Source organism: Penicillium paradoxum, assembly GCF_028828445.1.
Source record: "Penicillium paradoxum strain IBT 22861 chromosome Unknown utg000004l_segment0_segment0, whole genome shotgun sequence".
Taxonomy (NCBI): Eukaryota; Fungi; Ascomycota; class Eurotiomycetes; order Eurotiales; family Aspergillaceae; genus Penicillium; species Penicillium paradoxum.
In genome coordinates, this window is record NW_026643182.1 from 2,311,049 (window position 1) to 2,328,799 (window position 17,751).

General features: G+C 50.0%; 8 protein-coding genes across 8 annotated transcripts; 5 read left to right on the forward strand and 3 right to left on the reverse strand.

Annotated features, from left to right (window-relative positions):
• Window positions 1-665: 665 nt before the first annotated feature.
• N7457_004603 (uncharacterized protein) lies at window positions 666-1,598 on the forward strand (the record flags this gene model as incomplete). Its single annotated transcript, XM_057175648.1, has 1 exon — window positions 666-1,598. One exon carries the CDS (start codon window positions 666-668, stop codon window positions 1,596-1,598), a length of 933 nt encoding a protein of 310 aa, XP_057032695.1.
• A 1,005-nt stretch (window positions 1,599-2,603) lies between these two features.
• N7457_004604 (uncharacterized protein) lies at window positions 2,604-3,903 on the forward strand (the record flags this gene model as incomplete). The annotated part of the gene is made up of 3 exons (XM_057175649.1): window positions 2,604-2,761; window positions 2,821-3,058; window positions 3,124-3,903. The coding sequence occupies 3 exons, from the start codon at window positions 2,604-2,606 to the stop codon at window positions 3,901-3,903; spliced, it is 1,176 nt and encodes a 391-aa protein (XP_057032696.1).
• A 1,540-nt stretch (window positions 3,904-5,443) lies between these two features.
• On the reverse strand, window positions 5,444-6,611 carry N7457_004605 (uncharacterized protein; the record flags this gene model as incomplete). The annotated part of the gene is made up of 3 exons (XM_057175650.1): window positions 5,444-5,876; window positions 5,984-6,291; window positions 6,360-6,611. 3 exons carry the CDS (start codon window positions 6,609-6,611, stop codon window positions 5,444-5,446), a joined length of 993 nt encoding a protein of 330 aa, XP_057032697.1.
• Window positions 6,612-8,640: 2,029 nt separating this feature from the next.
• N7457_004606 (GPI anchored serine-threonine rich family protein) lies at window positions 8,641-9,437 on the reverse strand (the record flags this gene model as incomplete). Its single annotated transcript, XM_057175651.1, has 2 exons — window positions 8,641-9,155; window positions 9,224-9,437. The coding sequence occupies 2 exons, from the start codon at window positions 9,435-9,437 to the stop codon at window positions 8,641-8,643; spliced, it is 729 nt and encodes a 242-aa protein (XP_057032698.1).
• An 847-nt stretch (window positions 9,438-10,284) lies between these two features.
• Window positions 10,285-12,283, reverse strand: N7457_004607 (CCCH zinc finger protein; the record flags this gene model as incomplete). Its single annotated transcript, XM_057175652.1, has 2 exons — window positions 10,285-10,383; window positions 10,442-12,283. The coding sequence occupies 2 exons, from the start codon at window positions 12,281-12,283 to the stop codon at window positions 10,285-10,287; spliced, it is 1,941 nt and encodes a 646-aa protein (XP_057032699.1).
• Window positions 12,284-12,683: 400 nt separating this feature from the next.
• Window positions 12,684-14,170, forward strand: N7457_004608 (DNA-directed RNA polymerase III subunit RPC25; the record flags this gene model as incomplete). The annotated part of the gene is made up of 8 exons (XM_057175653.1): window positions 12,684-12,695; window positions 12,742-12,840; window positions 12,894-12,990; window positions 13,050-13,136; window positions 13,189-13,252; window positions 13,306-13,483; window positions 13,535-13,578; window positions 13,978-14,170. The coding sequence occupies 8 exons, from the start codon at window positions 12,684-12,686 to the stop codon at window positions 14,168-14,170; spliced, it is 774 nt and encodes a 257-aa protein (XP_057032700.1).
• Window positions 14,171-14,406: 236 nt separating this feature from the next.
• Window positions 14,407-15,769, forward strand: N7457_004609 (cystathionine gamma-lyase CYS3; the record flags this gene model as incomplete). Its single annotated transcript, XM_057175654.1, has 4 exons — window positions 14,407-14,511; window positions 14,567-14,652; window positions 14,712-15,156; window positions 15,215-15,769. 4 exons carry the CDS (start codon window positions 14,407-14,409, stop codon window positions 15,767-15,769), a joined length of 1,191 nt encoding a protein of 396 aa, XP_057032701.1.
• A 462-nt stretch (window positions 15,770-16,231) lies between these two features.
• On the forward strand, window positions 16,232-17,575 carry N7457_004610 (protein-histidine N-methyltransferase; the record flags this gene model as incomplete). Its single annotated transcript, XM_057175655.1, has 3 exons — window positions 16,232-16,381; window positions 16,581-16,874; window positions 16,931-17,575. The coding sequence occupies 3 exons, from the start codon at window positions 16,232-16,234 to the stop codon at window positions 17,573-17,575; spliced, it is 1,089 nt and encodes a 362-aa protein (XP_057032702.1).
• Window positions 17,576-17,751: the final 176 nt, after the last annotated feature.

A 17,751-nucleotide genomic window follows, 5' to 3' on the forward strand; every position in this document is an offset into this window, starting at 1 on the left:
TCTTTTATGGGCGTTAAGAAGGGCATTTGAATATATTGTATGCAGATCACAAAATTCGAGACGAATATGTATAGTTTGAGTCTCTATTCTACCTTCACTGGCGTATGCAACTGCAAATTCGAGAAGAGTTATCAGGGGCGGTCTACACTTAAACCTGGGGATCTTGACGTCATTGTCAACAATCAATGGTTTACCGTATACGGTCCCGAAGTTTGAAATCTGTTGAGTGAGTAATCCCATCTTCTCGTCCTTCAATCACCTACCTGGTATTTCTATGGATCACCTAGAGTTAACTTCGCTTTCATCTATTTGATGAACGGAGATTGAAAGCTCCAAAGGTCCGAAGTGAGGCGTTCGAGTTCCAACCTTGTCCTCCCCATGTGGTATGAGGGGTGAGGTGTTCGTCAAGAGCAAAGGCTAGAGCCAACTCGGGAGGTACAAAAAAGAGTTCCATCAAACGGGCCATATCTGACCGATGTTCTCATTTAGCTTCCAGTGATTCAACTACCTAGCCTCAGACGCGGTGGCGCCGTTGCCTACCCCCGAACACATCAATATCAACGCTTGACCGCAAGACCCCTACACCTGAGATCTTGACACGCCCAGGTGCCACCAAAGCTTGGCTCTCTTTCCAAGCCAACAGCTGAAATATCATTACTACCATCATGTTGCCATTCGGTCTTCGCCCGGGAAGACTGGCTCGGGTTCATGGCGCACCGGAATCTGAAGACGCGAACGACCCAGATTCCGGTGGATCGGATGAGAACATCCCAGGCTCAGAATCTCGGGTGTTCTACCCCAGCTTATTGGACGTACTCAAAGTTCGATATTTGTTGCAATGGAAGCTTCCACGCAGTCTACCCGAGGAGCTTATCGATATGATGATCGATGCGGCGGAATACTGGCCTTCAATAGAACAGAGAATACAAGATCAGCGAACCATTCAGAAAGATTGTGATCAAGTTCTACTAAAGACAGTTCCGCTCTGCTATGATCGAAACGTTCGTCTGCCTATTCCCAAATTCGTTGATGAGCCCACACTGATAACAGTGCAGAGTCTAGAGCAAGATGCAAGCCCTATCCCCCTTCCTCACCGCGGTGCTCATCCTTGCCGCAAGATAGTCTTCAGTCTCTCATCCCACGACCAAGGCGGCGGGCGACGCCGCGAGAACATGTATGAATTCTCGTGGACGTGGTTTGACACTGAGGTCATCCACGGTGCTCACACAAGAAACATGTACGCCAACGGAACCGAGCAAGAAATTCTCGATAACGAGCGTGGGCAAGTCCGGAAGCACTACACCGAGGCAGATGCGCTACTACTCCCGCGCGAGAACAAACTCCAAGTCAACGGAGCCCACGTGAGTGAGATGCAGCACATTACAATCGTTTGGGATTACCGAGACGATGTCCAGGCAGATTCTCCTGAGGCCCATGAGATTGAGAAGACCCAGGGCCGTGGCCGACTTACCCTAGATGGGCATGGAGTGCGTGAGTTAGAGGTCGGGGACTCGATTGCCCTTTGGGCCCGAGCACGGTTCCCTGGATGGTCAAACCACGTTTATCGAGCCAGCGTGAGAATGTACTGGGCTGTATGATGAAACAGCTTTTAGATTGAGAACGACTACAGCCATGTAGATATGGATTAGGTCTGCTATAATTTCTTTCCTGTACACGAGCAACTGCGTAAAGAAAGCATCCGATCATGATTCTTGACTTCTTGATGAATAACTTACACCATAGCATCTCAATCATGCCAATAACAGACATGAGGTACTATTGTATACAACTCAATGCTTGTCCATTGTATAGTTGCTCAATGCTGATTGGGGCTTCGAGGCCAAAAATTGATCACGCCATTCTGCCAAGACCGACCGATCGACGCCAGAACAGCACAATATAAAGCCAACGGCCTCCTCCAGCTACGCTTGTGGTTTATTTCTCCCCTAGGGGTGATATAAACCGCTATGCAGCCCACATTTGAACCCACATCACCGCCTACATGGTGTGTACCATGAACGTGGTGTTATCTCAGAACGAGTCCATGTACCAATTCCCCTGCGGAACCACACGGGGGAGGCCGACGGGAAGCGCACAGTGGGGCAGTCGCCGACTGAAAAGCCCGAATGAGGTCGCCGTTTGAAGGGAAATCTCGGGCATCACAGACCGCTAAATGCACATATCCAGATAACCCGTCTGCGGGGTCATAATGGATTGGCCAGCATTGGTCAATAGGACGCCGACTGGTCTCGTCCGAGAGTTGGAGATGTGTCATGGGGGATGGACATGGTTCCCGCTCTATAGCGATAGCCCGACTGGATGCTGGTTGCGTTATATGCACGAAGATACTCGCGATACAGCGCCCACACATTCCATCGGCGATGATATCGTCCCTTGGGTCTTGGCCGACGGCTCACTCCCTCCCTTTTTAAATAACACCGACGAGATCCCCGGCGCGATATATTTGTCTTACGGTGAATTCTGTTTAGCTATTTGAATGAACCTTGTTTCCACACACTCTCTCTGTCCATATTCTTGATCACATTCGATCCAACTTCCAGTTCTTTATTTTGCTTTCATCTTCCGATCACCACAATCACAACATGGCTACCCGGAAATGCGCAGCGGTTGTCGTGGGAGCTGGTCCGGCTGGAGTCGCCGTCATGGGGAATCTGCTAGAGCGTCAACTGGGTACAATCGCATGGATTGACCCTTCGTTCGAGGCCGGGAGAGTCCACAGCAAGTACCGCGAGGTTCCCAGGTGTGTATCGGAATTTTGGCATGTAAACAAACCCCCGGAAATACTAACCGGATATCCAGCAACACAAAGGTTTCACTATTTCAAGCGTTTTCAAAAGCCACCCAACCTTTCCAGAAAGTAATCGACAACACCAAATCACCTAATGCGTTCTCCACATTGGCCAAACTCGACCAGGAATCCACCTGCAGCCTCGGGTTTGCAGCAGATATGGTCCGCAGCCTGACCACCGGGCTAATGAAGATGGAGGAAGTATACGCATGCCATGGTATGGTCAAATCGGCCAACCTGAACGAAGCGGTTAGTTCGCGCCCATCTATTTCTCTATCAGGCATGGAAAAACTAACAATAACATCATCTTCCAGACCTCCAACTGGACCATTCGCATCAAGCAGAATTCATCCGAAGATCTCGAGATCGAAGCTGCCCGTCTGATCCTCTGCACCGGCTCCTTCCCCACAGCAGCTCCCATTCCGGTCTCGGGACTGAACATCCAGCGCCTGGACCTTGACCTAGTCCTCAAGCCCAGCGATCTAGCAAAGGCCCTTCCAACGGACAATTCCACCACCGTCGCTATCGTCGGAGCATCCCACAGCGCCATTCTCGCCATCCTCAACCTCACCAAGCTCGCCCAAACTTCTCACCCTCTTTTGCGCATTCAGTGGTTCACCCGCCACCCGCTCCGCTACGCAGAATTCAAGGACGGCTGGATCCTACGCGACAACACAGGTCTCAAGGGCCTGGCTGCCGACTTTGCCCGCTCCGAGTTAGAAGACGACAAGCTTCCCACTTCGCTCGCAGGCCAGGTGTTGACCAAGATCGACTGCGCCGGTGGTCAGGATGCCGAGGCTAGCCAGTACGAGAAGTACTTGCCCGGATGTGACTATCTTGTTCAGGCCGTTGGGTACACCCGTGGCTCGCTCCCTGATCTCTCGAAGAATGGCAATCCCATCGCCGTCGGCTTTGACCATGACAGTGGCAGGTTCCATGAGCCCGGTCAGACCTCTGATATCCCCGGTCTCTTTGGTGCCGGTATTGCGTTCCCTGAGCGCGTCGTGGACCCCCATGGCAATGAGGAGTATGCGGTTGGGTTCTGGAAGTTCATGAAGTTCCTGAAGCGGGTCGTGCCGTCGTGGACTGCTTGATTCTTCCACTCGTGAATCTTTTTGCTTTTTCGTCCTAGTGGACACTCGTGTTGGTGTCTGGGCATTGAACTAGCGGGGCGCTATTGTTTCAAGGATTGATACCGATATCCGTGCAGTAAATGGCGTTTTAGGGCGGTTTCGGGTGGGATTCGGGCTATTCATAGCTGGTTTTATAGGCTACAGTTGGGAATAATATCTTTCTTCGATTCTTCTTATCTTATTACATATGCAGCGTCGTTTATCCTTAGGTCTTGGGTCATTGCTATACTTATGCTTCCGTTGTTTTATCCTTCCTCTTTTGATAGCTTCATCGACAACCTTGTATCGACATATTTCTGCATAGACTATGCTTATTTACTCTAGCACTTATCATTCCACGACCTCGATTTCTAGGATAACCTCTTCCTGCTGCCCAGAAGTGTACTAGGTATCCTGGAGTAGTTGCTTCCTCATAAGTTACCTACCAGCCATTGAGATACCGAGAGATAGGTCTATAGTTTGCATTTAAAATCGTATCTATGTCGTATCACTTGAAGAATAAGATATTAACACATATGATCGCACACTTGAAGATTGTAAGTTCAAGATATCAGTCGCTAACTAACATGTTGAAGCCGATATCAAACCTGGCAGACTCTTTATTCGAAGAACGAACAATTTCATCTAGATGCTTTCCCCTGAAAGATATGTACGGCCCAGAGCTCGAGTTTATCAATCCTCCAATTAAGTCCTCAACGAATCCTTGCAACATGACCCTATGAGCAGGCCAAAAAAAAAGAGAAAAAAAGAGAAAAAAAAGAAAAAAAAAAAAAAAAAGAATTCTGAGAACCTTTGCACGAAAGCATGGTACATGTAGCAAATCAACCACCAAGTGCTAGCGTTATGGCAACAGCTCCCTCAACGAGTCCTAAGATCATCAAATCGATCACACCTCGGATCTCATGAGTCTGGTGTATATCTTCGCCATGACTGACGATTGAGAGATCCGCGCAGCCAGCAAAGCCTATCCCCGCCACAGAAACCGCCAGCCACCCTCCCTATATTGGCTTCGAATGGTTACCTCTATCTGAAAGGAATTGGTCTAGCTCATCACAAGACCAAGCTACCTAGGTAGCTATTCGCGTCCTGGGCAGGAACCCCAAACTAAAGGCTTGTCTTGAAGAGTACTTCCAGGACAAACTTGTACGAAAGTATAGACTTGTTCAGTTTCAACTACCCTCGGGGAACAATCAAACACATTGGTTTGTATGACTTGATACATTCCAACCTCGGCCTACTCCTTCTATCCACACTGATCGCTTCCGTCTCATCTTCCCATAGAGCATTTCATCAACAATTCTTATAAGCCTGAATGAGTTAAGTGTGATTCCTCTCAAAAAGATCATTATTTGAGTATATCCACATTCTGCATCGCAAGTCGCCCTGCAACACAGTCATCACCACGAGATCTCAGATCCCCCTAGTCATAGGTCATATCACATAAAAACCAAACCCCAAAAAAGCCACCATCCAACTTCCCTCCACCACTCTACCCCCCAAATCAAAACATAACAACCGCAAAAGCCGCCCCAACAACAGCCCCAACGATACCAACCCCCCTCCCACCCGCACCCCCACTCTCCGAAGTCTGCGTCGCAAAAGCCCCAGTTCCCGTAGCCGTAGCCCGGTACTCATCCTGGCTAACCACCGCCTCGCGGTCATACCCCGTCGCGGTAACGGTATAAGTCGCCGAAGCCTGCGACCAAGTGAGCACCGTACCGCTGGGCGGCGCGGTAACAGTCCCGCCGACATTATACAGCGTCGAGGTACCGTTATCCGGGAACTCGCCCGGCTTGTAGAACTTGCCTGCGTCCTTGAATCCGAGGTCTTGACATTTCGTGTCCTTCATGTTCGCGTCGCAGGATGACCAGGCCCAGTTCGGGAGGGAGGTGTAGAGGTTGGGTAGGTTGGGGGGAAGAAGAGTCCCCACATGTCTGCGCCTGCGAGCGTGGGCTCGGTTTTTGGGCAGATATCCCAGGATCTGCGTGGTGTTAGATGGGTTTGAGGAGATGGGTATAGTTTGGGGATGGGTTGGGCTTACGCTGAGATACTGGCGCTGGCGCCACAGCAGGCGCAGTCGGAGGCGCGGTTGGCGATGTCCAAACCGTTGCTGAGGTTCGATAGGTCAGGGCCTTTGCTGATGTCGTCGCTGATGTTGTTGGTGACGTTGTTCATGCATTTTATTTGTTCGTTTCGGGAGGAGAGGGTTCTTTGGGTGATTTTGGCTAGATCGCAGGAACAGCGGTTTGGGGCGTTGTTGGGGGCTGGCCAGAATGGGATTGGTTCTTTGGCGCTGGGGCAGACGGCGAAGTATTGCTGTACGAAGAGCTGGTATTTACAGGAATAGACCTGGGATTGTGGTTAGTGGTGATTTTTTTTTCATCAGGATTAGTGATATATCAGGTTCAGTGCCGTACCTGGTTCCAGCATGACTCGGCCATACAGTTGATATATTTCTGGTGGGATTCACAGCCGCAGTCCACGATACAGTTACCATCTCCTCTGCAGTCCTTGATGCAGGAGCTCCACTTGTCTGCAACATCCCTGTTACACTTTGAGTATTCGGATGTGGAGGCGCAATCTTTCTCGGTGATGTTTGTTTGGGCATTGGCTAGACCGGAGAGGGTGAGGGCGGCAGCCGACGCCAAAAGGAAATTGGTGGATAGCATGGTGGATCTTGTATTGTTTCGATCAAATTAAATGAATATTGATATATAGGAATCTGAGAATAGTCACCCAGATATATTCCGGGCTTCCAATGGCACGATTGATCAAGCAAGGGAACAAGAGAAAGTCCCACGATGAAGGGCAGATGGGATAGCACCTTTATATGATTCAGATTATGCAGAATCGCCCAAATTCCAACGAGGGGAAAAAAAATCATCCATCTTTCTCGCGGATCCTCAGGCCCTTCAATGGAGTCTACTGCAAGTTAGGGGGCCGATCATTGCAAACCGAGCCGTCATGTCATCGTTCGTGCCAACCAATAGCGAATGGCATAGCGAAGCAATGGGGCACAAAAGAGCAAGCTGGGCCATTCACACTTCGAAGAAGAGCGGGAGACACCGACCCCGGCTTCTGCATCCGCTATGCAACTATTGCATATAGGCAATCACATTCCGTCCAACACGTCGGCCTCGTTGGATAGATCAGAGGGCCGAATCCAGCTCCCAGCCTCCGACTTGACCGGATGAACCAAATCACCCGGGATTGACAGCAATCAGCTGCATCAGGTCCAGGAGCCTTGCTCGACGCAGACACGAGGTGGACAGCATCGTTCGATCGTGCACTCCCTTGCGTTGGAATTGAGTCTGGATAACGATCTCGAAGTCGGGGGGCCTCGTTACTTGGGCAATGAGGCTGGGATTGTGAATGAAATTTGCTTTTTTTGTCTTTGCCTTGAGGTTCTCATTTTATGCCTCGTGCGTGCTGAGAGACATGCATGCATTGGGAGGGTTCGTTGTTATGCCAGGGTTGGTTCGCCGTGCGGGTGCGTAGCATAGCCCGAGGAAAAAGAAAACCTGGGAACCACATGGGGCGGAGAAGGTGGTCTAGATGATAATGACATCGTTCGAGACTTGAAATGTCGAGTCGTTCAGCAGATTGACATTTCATCGTTGGATGCGGAGTACTCAGACTCTGTGGGCTAGCGATCACGAGTCAGGCACACCGGGCTTTTCAGCCTCGGAGATGAGGCCGTGGCCAGACATGTACGTAAGCAAGTTTGGGTGACTCTTGATGAATAAGATATATATGAAGTTCATCCAGAATACTTTTCCACGAACAGTGTACTCCGAACTCCGTACTGTAGTATGGAGTACAACATGCTGTAGTATGGAGAACAGAGTATATCGCATCCACGCGAGAGATCGGCATTTGAATATCAATCGCAAAATTGAGCAGGAATCCAGAACCCTGCAAAAATACTGCACCAAGTTACTAGCTGTTTACTAGCCAATTACCAGCCGCCAGAGGTAGCCTAGTCCATTGCGCCCAAATCCTTTCTCATCGCGATCCCTGGCGCTAGATGGGGCCAATCTAAAGGAGATAACGAGAGAGGGGATTGTGGAGCAGGGCGACTCTGCAGGGAATCTTGATTTTTTTTTGGTTGACACTAAGACTGACAGCCCTGGAGTATCCACCAATTCCGGACGATCACTATTTGGAAAAACCCAGAGACAAAGAAATGCCCCTTGCACCGAGGGCTCTTTGTGATCTCAGGGGAAGAACTACGGAGTACGGAGTAGTAGGTGATGGCGCACATACATTAGCCCCGGTCTAAGTGAATGGCGCGTAAATGGCGTGTCAACGGGGTCAAAGGATTTGCTCAGCCAAAGTGCGGGATTTTAAATTAATTTCCCCGACTCTCCACTCTCCCCATTCGACGCACAGTCCCTTGGACTATGGGAAATGAGAAAAGTGGAAGAGACCATGGGAATGTATGGAGTAAATAGGGGCAAAATTGCAGGTATATTCATTAGCGCTCAAGAAATAAGATGAAAGAGAAATGGAAAACCAGAAGAAAAAGAAAAAAAAGCCACAATCCAGCCAAAAAAACACGGGAAGTTTTGTACAGCCCCCAAGGGAAAAAAGGGAAAATACTGGGCCGTAAGGTCCAACCAATTAGAGAAGAGAAAACATCAATAAAGCATGTCAACGTGACTCTGAGGTCTTCGTGACAACGTACGGATGCGTAATTTACAGCATGAAAGCACCGGCAACCAGGGCCAACATGCCACCAGAGACCCGGGTTGCGATACCGGCGTTGGTGGTGGGCACCGCGTTCGGGGTCTCCGAGGGGGTAGCGCTGGAGCTAGCACTGGCGGAGGTGGAAATGGCAGTGCTGGAGGTCTCGGTGGTAGAGGTCTTGGTAGCGGAGCTGCTGGAAGGAGTGCTGGAAGCAGTGGTGGCAGTGGTCAGGGTCGTGGGGGTGCTGGTGCTGGTGCTGGTGGTGCTGGCACTGATCGAGGAGCTCGACTCCGTGGTCTGGGTGGCCGAGACCGAGGTGGAAGACTCAGTGGAAGTGGAGGATGCAGAGGTCGAGCTGGAGCTGGAGGAAGAGACAGAGACAGTAGAACCCTCAACAGTGAAGCGGCCGATGAAGTTGTAGTCGTTGGCGTCGGTGTCCGAAACAATCTCAATGGTGTAGTCGGGCTGAGCAGCCAGGCTGGAAGGCACTTCCCACGTGAAGCTACCGTCGTTGGTGATGCCCGCTGCGGTGCATAGTCAGTATGCTGGATATGGACTATTGAGTCATTCTGATGTATGATATATCACTTACTGGCGATGGCAGTACCCGAGGCTGCAGTGGTCACTGCACCCCACTTCAAGTACAGACTGACAGTGCCGCTGGTGGTAGGCTGCCAGGACAAGGTGGTGGGCTCACCAACTTTGAAGGTGTAGCCTTCAATGGGGATCTTGAAAGGGTTGGCTTTGCTGTCGGCCGAGGCGATGGCGGCCAGAGCGGCGACGGCGAAGGAGGTGAAGAAGCGCATTATGATAATATAGCAAGTATATATTCGGAAAAAAAAAATGAATGTTCAAGAGATACAAGAATATAAAGGAGTGGAATCACAGGAAATAAATGGGCCTCAAAGGAGTGGAAGGCGATCTGTAAAGAGGCGAAATGGAAGAAAGGACCGGACACCAACGGAGTCTAGTGGAGGTTACGGAGTAGATTTATACCTAAGAGAGCAAGTGTGGTATTGAACGAGGAGCTAGGCAGGGACCGGCGAAGTCAAAGCAGAGGAAAAAAACAAATACATCAGGAAGCAAGGTGAATGATTGGCCCTCGGCATGGGCTCAAATGAGGAGGATGACTGCCCGTGGCGATCCACGAGCTTCGGGGGACATATGGGCCATTGGCCTAACGGGCGTATTTTCCTCGCTTGGCAGGGAATCTCCTCCGTTGACTGGTTTGGGCCTCGACCTTAAATGACTGCTCCACTGCTCGGCTAGAATGTATGTACATTCCTGTATCATCTCTCGTTGGCTCAAGGAGGGATAAATTTAGATGCGAGAACCATGGTTTCTTCTCTGGTTGACAGCTACGAGGGAAAAATTAGACCTTGGATACATAATATTCAAACACATCGACTTGGACAGCCGGTTCACCCGAGGCCCAGAGGCCTTGGGGCCATTTTGTTTGGGGGTTTTCTTTGTTTTTTGCCGCTGATCACTCTCACGTATCGGAGCCACGCGACTACAGTTCGGTTATTCATACAAGTTCTCAATCCAACCAAAGCCCCCTGCGCCCCGGAGCTATGACCTTTTTCAATCCATCCTTGCGCAGTGTTTCGTACATTGGTCCTGGCGCTAATTCATTCGGGGTATCGTAGCCGTTTAGCTTCCTTGATTCAGGGCCAACACGTTGTTTTGACCCAGCCAAAGGATCACTTCCATTGCTCGGCGATCATCATCCTCTTGTTGTCGGTCCAGCAACTAATGCATGTTAGAATTTCAATGAGAGCCGCAAACAAAACAAATTGGGGACACTCACAGCTTGGTAAAGTCCCTTGCGTCTGGGGTCTTTGTCCTTCTTTTCTGGCTGTTTGGTCTTTGCCTTGGAGCTACGTTCAGAGTCATTATCGTGTGAGAATTTGCATTGATCGCCACGGTTGCAATGGCCATTGCGCGCAAAATAACGGCAGACGGTCTTTTTGCCTTCGCGTGGCGGGGGCGGCACCCGCTCCGGCCCCGTGCGGCGTGAGCTTACTTGCTCTGGTGCAGAACCGTCGCTGTCCGAGTTAGAGTCGGAATCCGAGTCGGAGCCGCTGGAGGAAGTCCAGTCACTTGCCCCATCATCGATATCGGGATCAAGGTCCATAGGACCATCCAAGCTAGAGTGGGACAAGTGCTCGACTTTGATTGGGTTCTCAGGAATCGAGGTATCTGGTATCGTGGCGTGAGGTTCAGGTTTGATGACTGGCCCAAGCATAGGGGCTTCGAGTTCGACTTTAGTCGCTGGCTCTGACGTAGCATCATCGGGCTCAGTTTTGACGGCCGGGGTAATAGATTGGTCTTGCTGCACGCCTCCATTTAGGCTCAATGCCTCCCTTCGTAGGGCCTCCACTCGGAGACGAGCAGCGTTGGTCTCAGCCATGGCATCGAGGATTCGTTGTTCCTCACGTGCAAGATCGCGCTGAATAGTCTCCCTGCGTTGTTCATCATTCATAGCCAGATCAGGAGCGGAATTTGCGTTGGATCCACTTTGCTTTTGGCCATGGTCCTTTCGCTTTTTGTGCTCCTTTTTGTTCTTTTGTGGACGTGCTGCGTCACGGGCTGCCTTTGCCTCCTCTACAGCCTTCTTTTTCTCTTCAATTCGAGCTTGGGTGGGGAATTTCTTCTTTCGTTCTGCAATCCAAGCAGCGATATCTGAGGGCGTTGCTAGTTTAGATGTTTGGCCTTTGTAAGATACCTGAAGTGGTGCTGTTTCAGATACACTTTGCGCCAGCTTGGATTCTTCGTCTTCGGCTACTTCATCTTCACTGGACTCGTCATTGGCTTGGGGAGTTAGGCCAAGTTGATTATGCTTGCGCCTTCTTCTCTTTGCCTTTCCGGCTGTGAGGTCTGTAGCAAGTGGTGGTTTCGACGGCAGAGGATTCCCGAAGCTTGGTACTGCAGGCGCCGCGGGAGTTCGGGGTACGGTAGGTTGCTTTTTGAACGCAGAAGAGTGATCCCGTTTATGGGATTGAGGAGGGATTAGGCCCTGATTGCCATGAGGAGGTCGTGGCCCTAGTGCTTGTCCTGGTTGAGCTCCCATGTATGATCCCGCACCTTGCATCCTGTTGTGCCAGGGTACGGAGCCCATCACTGCGTGATTGTTCGGCTGGTGACCATGATGAGGTGCTGGTAGACCTTTCATGTAGTCTGGGGGAGGGTAGCCGGGAGTAGTGTTGTGTGGGTAGCTTCCCGTCGCCGCCAACTGGGGAAACTGATGAGGTTGATATGGCGTCGGATTTTGAGGATTGTGGGGGTGCAAGTAGTTCCCTTGCGCTACTGGTTGGGGAAATGACTGAGGCTGAAATGGGATTGTTTGCCCAGGATGATAAGGCGAAGGGGTCATGTATGGTGCTGGGGGAAGAGCTTGAGGGTATCCGCCATAGTTTGGCTGTGTAAAGTTGAAGCCTCCAGCTGCAGGGTATGATGGTGCTCGTCCACCGCGTGCATGATTACCTCCACGGCCTCGACTGCCCTGCCCTCTGCCACGGCCTCTTGTATCTAGATCGCGTCCACCTCGGTTCTGTCCATGTCGAGCCTGGGGGTCGGCCGGTGCTTGCTGCGCTGGCAACGGGGGCGGAGGCGGCGGAGGCGGCGGAAAAGAGAAACCCTGAGAGCTCATTACTAGATCCTGCGGGTCTTTTGAAAGACGCCAGCACAATCACAGTAATAAACTCGTGACTTCCACTTCTCAGCTGAGATCAAAGCTTGCGTCCAGTGAATATCACGTGATGATGCGATAACAGAGCGGGCAGAATTTCCGTGATAGCACGTGATCTGGGAGGATTCAAGAGATAATGCGACAAACTCGCACGTGATATTGATTATCAGCACGTGACCTCTAAAAATTGCACGGGAATGGAAGAGTGGGATTTGGGCGGGGAGTGAAGAAAGTAGAAAAGTTTGCATTCTCAGGCGAAAAAAAAGTGCAATAGCCATTCTCAAACGGGGAAAGAGCTACCAACCGTCTCTTCCATCTTCCTTCTTCATCCCATGTTCCTTCCTCTTGGGTCGTCACCACCATGTTCATCCTAGTAAGTTTGACGCTGATATCAAAAGACCGCTAGCTGACAAAGGTAGACAACTATCTCAGATCTGATTCAGATATCGCCTGAAGATTTCTCAAAATTCAGCGCAGTGGCTATTGAAGACAATATCAATGCGAAATATGCCAACAAAGTGCGTCATCTCGGCTTGTTGCCAATGTCTTAACGCTTATTCTAAGTATCCAGGTTATTCAAAAAATCGGCCTGTGCATTAGCTTCTATGATTTGCTAGAGTCTTCTGATGGTCTAATTGGCCATGGAACTGGGCTGGTCAATGTTAACGGTGGGTTCAACGGTTGAACCATATTATTCAAGTTGGACTCAATGCTGATCATGACATAGTTAAATTCCGTATGATTGTGTTCCGGCCTTTCAAGGGAGAGATCATGCTGGGGAAGATCTCCAGTGGTACAGAGCATGGAATCAAAAGTGCGTCCCACATCTAAACTCTCAGTGTGCGTCATATACTAACAATTTCAAGTTGGCCTGGAATTTTTCAATGACATTTTGATCCCGCCACAAATGCTCATGGAGAAGTCCCGATTGTAAGCCATTCCCCGCCTAGTGCGGAATCAAACCATACTAATGTAGATCACAGTGACTATGCCGAGCAGGTATGGATCTGGGAAAGTGAAGGCGGAACGGAATTCTTCTTCGATGTGGGAGAAGTTGTTCGATTCCGGGTTGAATCAGAAGAATGGCACGATCAGATTCCTAATGCACCAGAGCTTGGTGACGAAACTCCACAGGAACGGCGGCCTCCGTATTCCATTCTTGTTAGTATCTCTATCTCTAACTTTCTTTTGCTCTCACTGACCATTCCCCAGGGATCGATGCAGATGGGTGGAACTGGACCTATCACTTGGTGGTAGTTTGCTTTTGCTGGTGCACTATCACCTATTAGACTGTCTTCTTGTCGCTTGGTCTATCGTGGCCCGTTCTCAGCGCCCATACAATTTCCTTCCTAGTTAGATCAGATACCCATACGAATCAATGCAAATGAATACATTAATAGAGAAGTGACTTGTTATTATGAAGAGATGTAGTTGCTCGCCGAGTCCCTGCAGACACGCTTGGACTATTTAAGAAGGGCCTTGTTCACGGTGGATATACTACAACATGGTATCTGAATGTAGGTAAGAACGAGGAACTAAAGTGGTATTCATCCCCGCAAATCCGCTCATCCATATCTATTTTTAAATAGCCCAAGTAACACAAACATATAGGTAACACATACCCCAAGATATTAACCCCAAGGGCTTGGATATAGTTCAGATGGACAAATAACATGGCTGACAGATGATCCGGCAAGTGCCGAACACTCCGAGACTCCGACTGATCGGAGTGTCCGGCCGATTCTCCGAGCAGATTTGGCGGCGACCGGTGGAGCTCCGGTGGCATTTCGTCCAGTCGCATCAACGCGATCCATCGCCATATGCCACCCAGAGGTTGGCAGTACCTAAAAGATTCTTTTCCAGTCGAATTTTTTTTCCAGTTGAATTTTTCAGCACAAAAACATCCGAAAGCAGACATTCCTCCTGGTTTTCGCCATCCTCGCCCTTGATTAGCAATCGGATTCGCAATTTGGGTCTAAATTAAGATTTCGCAGTACAAAGAGCGGTAATCTCATCTTATCTATAAACATATAACCCACCTTTCGCATCCTTCCGGTACTCTCCAACCAACTTCTCTATACACAATGGGCTCTACGGAAAACGGACACACTACCGACCGCCGGTTCGGAACACTGGCTGTTCACGCCGGTGCACCTCACGACCCTGTGACCGGCGCTGTCATTGCACCGGTAAGCGGCTCTATCTATAACAGATATAGAACAATATTAACAATGCCCTGTCAAGATCTCCCTGTCGACCACATATGCTCAGACCAGTGTTGGAAACCCTGTTGGTCTGTACGAGTACACACGAAGCTCTAACCCCAACCGGTTAGTTTACCTCATTGGAACCATGACAAATTGATCAGGCGGACTAATATTCCCCGAAGTGATAACTTCGAGCAAGCTGTTGCAGCCCTCGAGCACGCCAAGTACGCTCTTGCTTACTCTTCTGGCTCCGCTGCCACTGCCAACGTCCTCCAGTCCCTTGCCGCTGGCTCGCACGTCGTTTCGGTCTCCGACGTTTATGGCGGTACTCACCGTTACTTCACCAAGGTTGCCTCGGCACACGGTGTCGAGGTCTCCTTCTCCCCCTCCATTGAGACCGAGCTGGAGAAAATGATCCGTCCCGAGACTAAGCTCATTTGGATCGAGACTCCCTCCAACCCCACTCTTGGCTTGGTGGATATCCGGGCTGTTGCCGACATTGCCCACCAGCATGGCATCCAGGTCGTCGTCGATAACACTTTCATGAGCCCCTACGTCCAGAACCCTCTGGATCACGGTGCTGATATTGTTGTTCACTCCGTGACCAAGTACATTAACGGTCACTCGGTGAGTCCTATACCTCTTTCATCGATTTCTTTTTGTCCCATAGCTAACTAAATTCTAGGATGTCCTCATGGGTGTTGCTGCCTTTAACTCCGAGAGCCTCAAGGAGCGCCTCGGCTTCCTCCAGAACGCCATTGGCGCTGTTCCCTCCGCCTTTGACTGCTGGCTCGCTCACCGTGGTCTCAAGACCCTGCACCTGCGCGCCCGCGAGGCTTCCAAGAACGCCACCGTCATTGCCAAGGCTCTGGAGGCCTCTCCCCACGTCATCTCCGTTAACTACCCCGGTATTGACTCCCACCCCCAGCGCGCTATTGCTCTCAAGCAGCACCGCGACGGTCTCGGCGGTGGTATGCTCAGCTTCCGCATCAAGGGTGGCCAACAGGCTGCACACGATTTCTGCAAGTACACCAAGGTCTTTACGCTGGCCGAGAGTCTGGGTGGCATTGAGAGTCTGTGCGAAGTGCCTTCCAGCATGACCCACGCTGGTATCCCCAAGGACCAGCGCGAGGCTGCCGGTGTCTATGATGATCTTGTGCGCATGAGCTGTGGTATTGAGGACTCTATTGACCTTCACGCCGATGTGATGCAAGCTTTGGCTCTTGTGTCTAAGGCTTAAACGCAGCTCTCTAATTGCGGCTTGTAATTTTGGCATTCATTAGAATAGAATAGATTGCATTAGTGACTAAGCATCTGGAAATGACATTATGAGTTACAGATTCCCCAAATTGGTTCTACTTTGTACCTCTGTAGGATTTACATGTGTCTTTTGTATCCCGGATTATTGCCTAAGGCCCGGGGCTGTAATTCGCTTAGTCATACACCCACTGCGGGCAATTTTTTGTATGGAAATCAGGTCGCAAAATCCGTAAGAAGATAACCTTGAAACAGCAATCGAGCTGATCATCTAGTTCATCTGCCGTGAGAAACAAGCGTCTGTGTCAATATTCGTCCGAGTGTCTTAGGTAGGAAACTCGAATCTGACATATTCCCACAATTTGCATCATCCGCTTTGAACAGCTCACCTGCAAAGTACTAGGTAACTTGCAAGAAGGGAAACAGAAATCTTATCCACCTGAAAATGGCATTCAGCTTCGGCTTCTCGGGGGAGGATATCGATATTGACGATTCTGAGATCAATAATGACTTCTCTGATGTGCCCTCCCAACAAGCTGTGAGCAATTCTCTTCCTGAGCTCGTGAAAGCGAATAAGCATGATATGAATGAATGGGTAAGTCGCAAGTCAGTATATTTCTTCATTGTTTATGTATGGCATGCAATCGCTTTTGTTGTTGATCATTTGGGCTGGCCAGTATACTCCGAATCCCATCCAATCCAGGCCTATGAGATATCGTCCTCTAGCAGGCATGATTTGATTACTTTACTATGCATCTGCTTTGGATAGAGCCAATATCTAACCAGGATGACAGCTCTCAATTCTTCCTTCTCAAATTTTCTACAATAAGCTTCAAATCAGCAATACGCCTTTAGCCGTTGCTCGTCGCGAGATCTTTGATATCCGCACCCAGCTTATGGCCGAAGACAGCGCAGGACACGATAATGAACAGCTGATTGCCGGCATCGAGAAAGGCGACATCACGCCCAATTTCTATGAAGGCGGTTTCAAGACCTGGGAATGTGCCCTGGATCTAGCCAAGCTTTCTCTCGACGAGGACATTCTTGATGAATCGTCTGATAGCCCAGTGGACATTCATATAATTGAGGTTCGTCGTAGTTTCATCTTTGAACACGCCTAGGATTTGCTGACATGATAAAATAGCTTGGTGCAGGCACAGCAGTCCCGTCATTGACACTGTTCGCCCGTCTTCTTAGCCAGGCCGAGCCAGGCCAGAGTCAACGAAAGACATTCTTCACTTTCGCGGACTACAACTCAGATGTGCTCCGTCTTGTCACGCTCCCAAATCTTCTTTTGACATGGCACAATAGCCGCCCCCAGGTGGCTGTAGCAGCTACTCCAACTGCGCGAGACCAGGATGAAGAGCTGGATATCACGCCTGAGGTGATCGAAGAATTCAAGAATGACCTTGTCCAGCGTGGGATTTTTGTTGATTTTGTTTCCGGTGCTTGGTCGCCCGAGTTTGTGGATTTGGTCTTCTCATCTGGTGATGCTGCTCGCAAGACCTTGGTTCTTGCCAGTGAGACTATCTACTCGCCCGGATCGCTGAAGTCTTTCTCCGAGACGCTTTTGGCACTGCTGCGCCGCTCGAACACTGCATCGGCGAGAAGCCGAGCTCTTGTGGCGGCGAAGAAGGTTTATTTCGGAGTTGGTGGTGGTGTTGATGAATTCCTTGCTGTGTTGGATCATGTCTGTGCTAATGAGCTGGATGTGCAGCAGAAGTTGAATGTCCAATCTGAGGGCGTGGGAAGAGTGGTGTTGGAGGTGGTGCCAACAAATGCGTCCTAGAGCAATTTTGATCATGAAATGAATATCTCATCTCTGCATTCATCCCAGATTGATCGAGGCTCCCGGCGAAATGCTCAAAACAAAAGAAAATCCAATTATCAAGTGCTGGATTGAACGTCAAGTCCCAACGTATATGTACATAATTTTTCCTCCACACATGGCTAGTTCAGACAGCC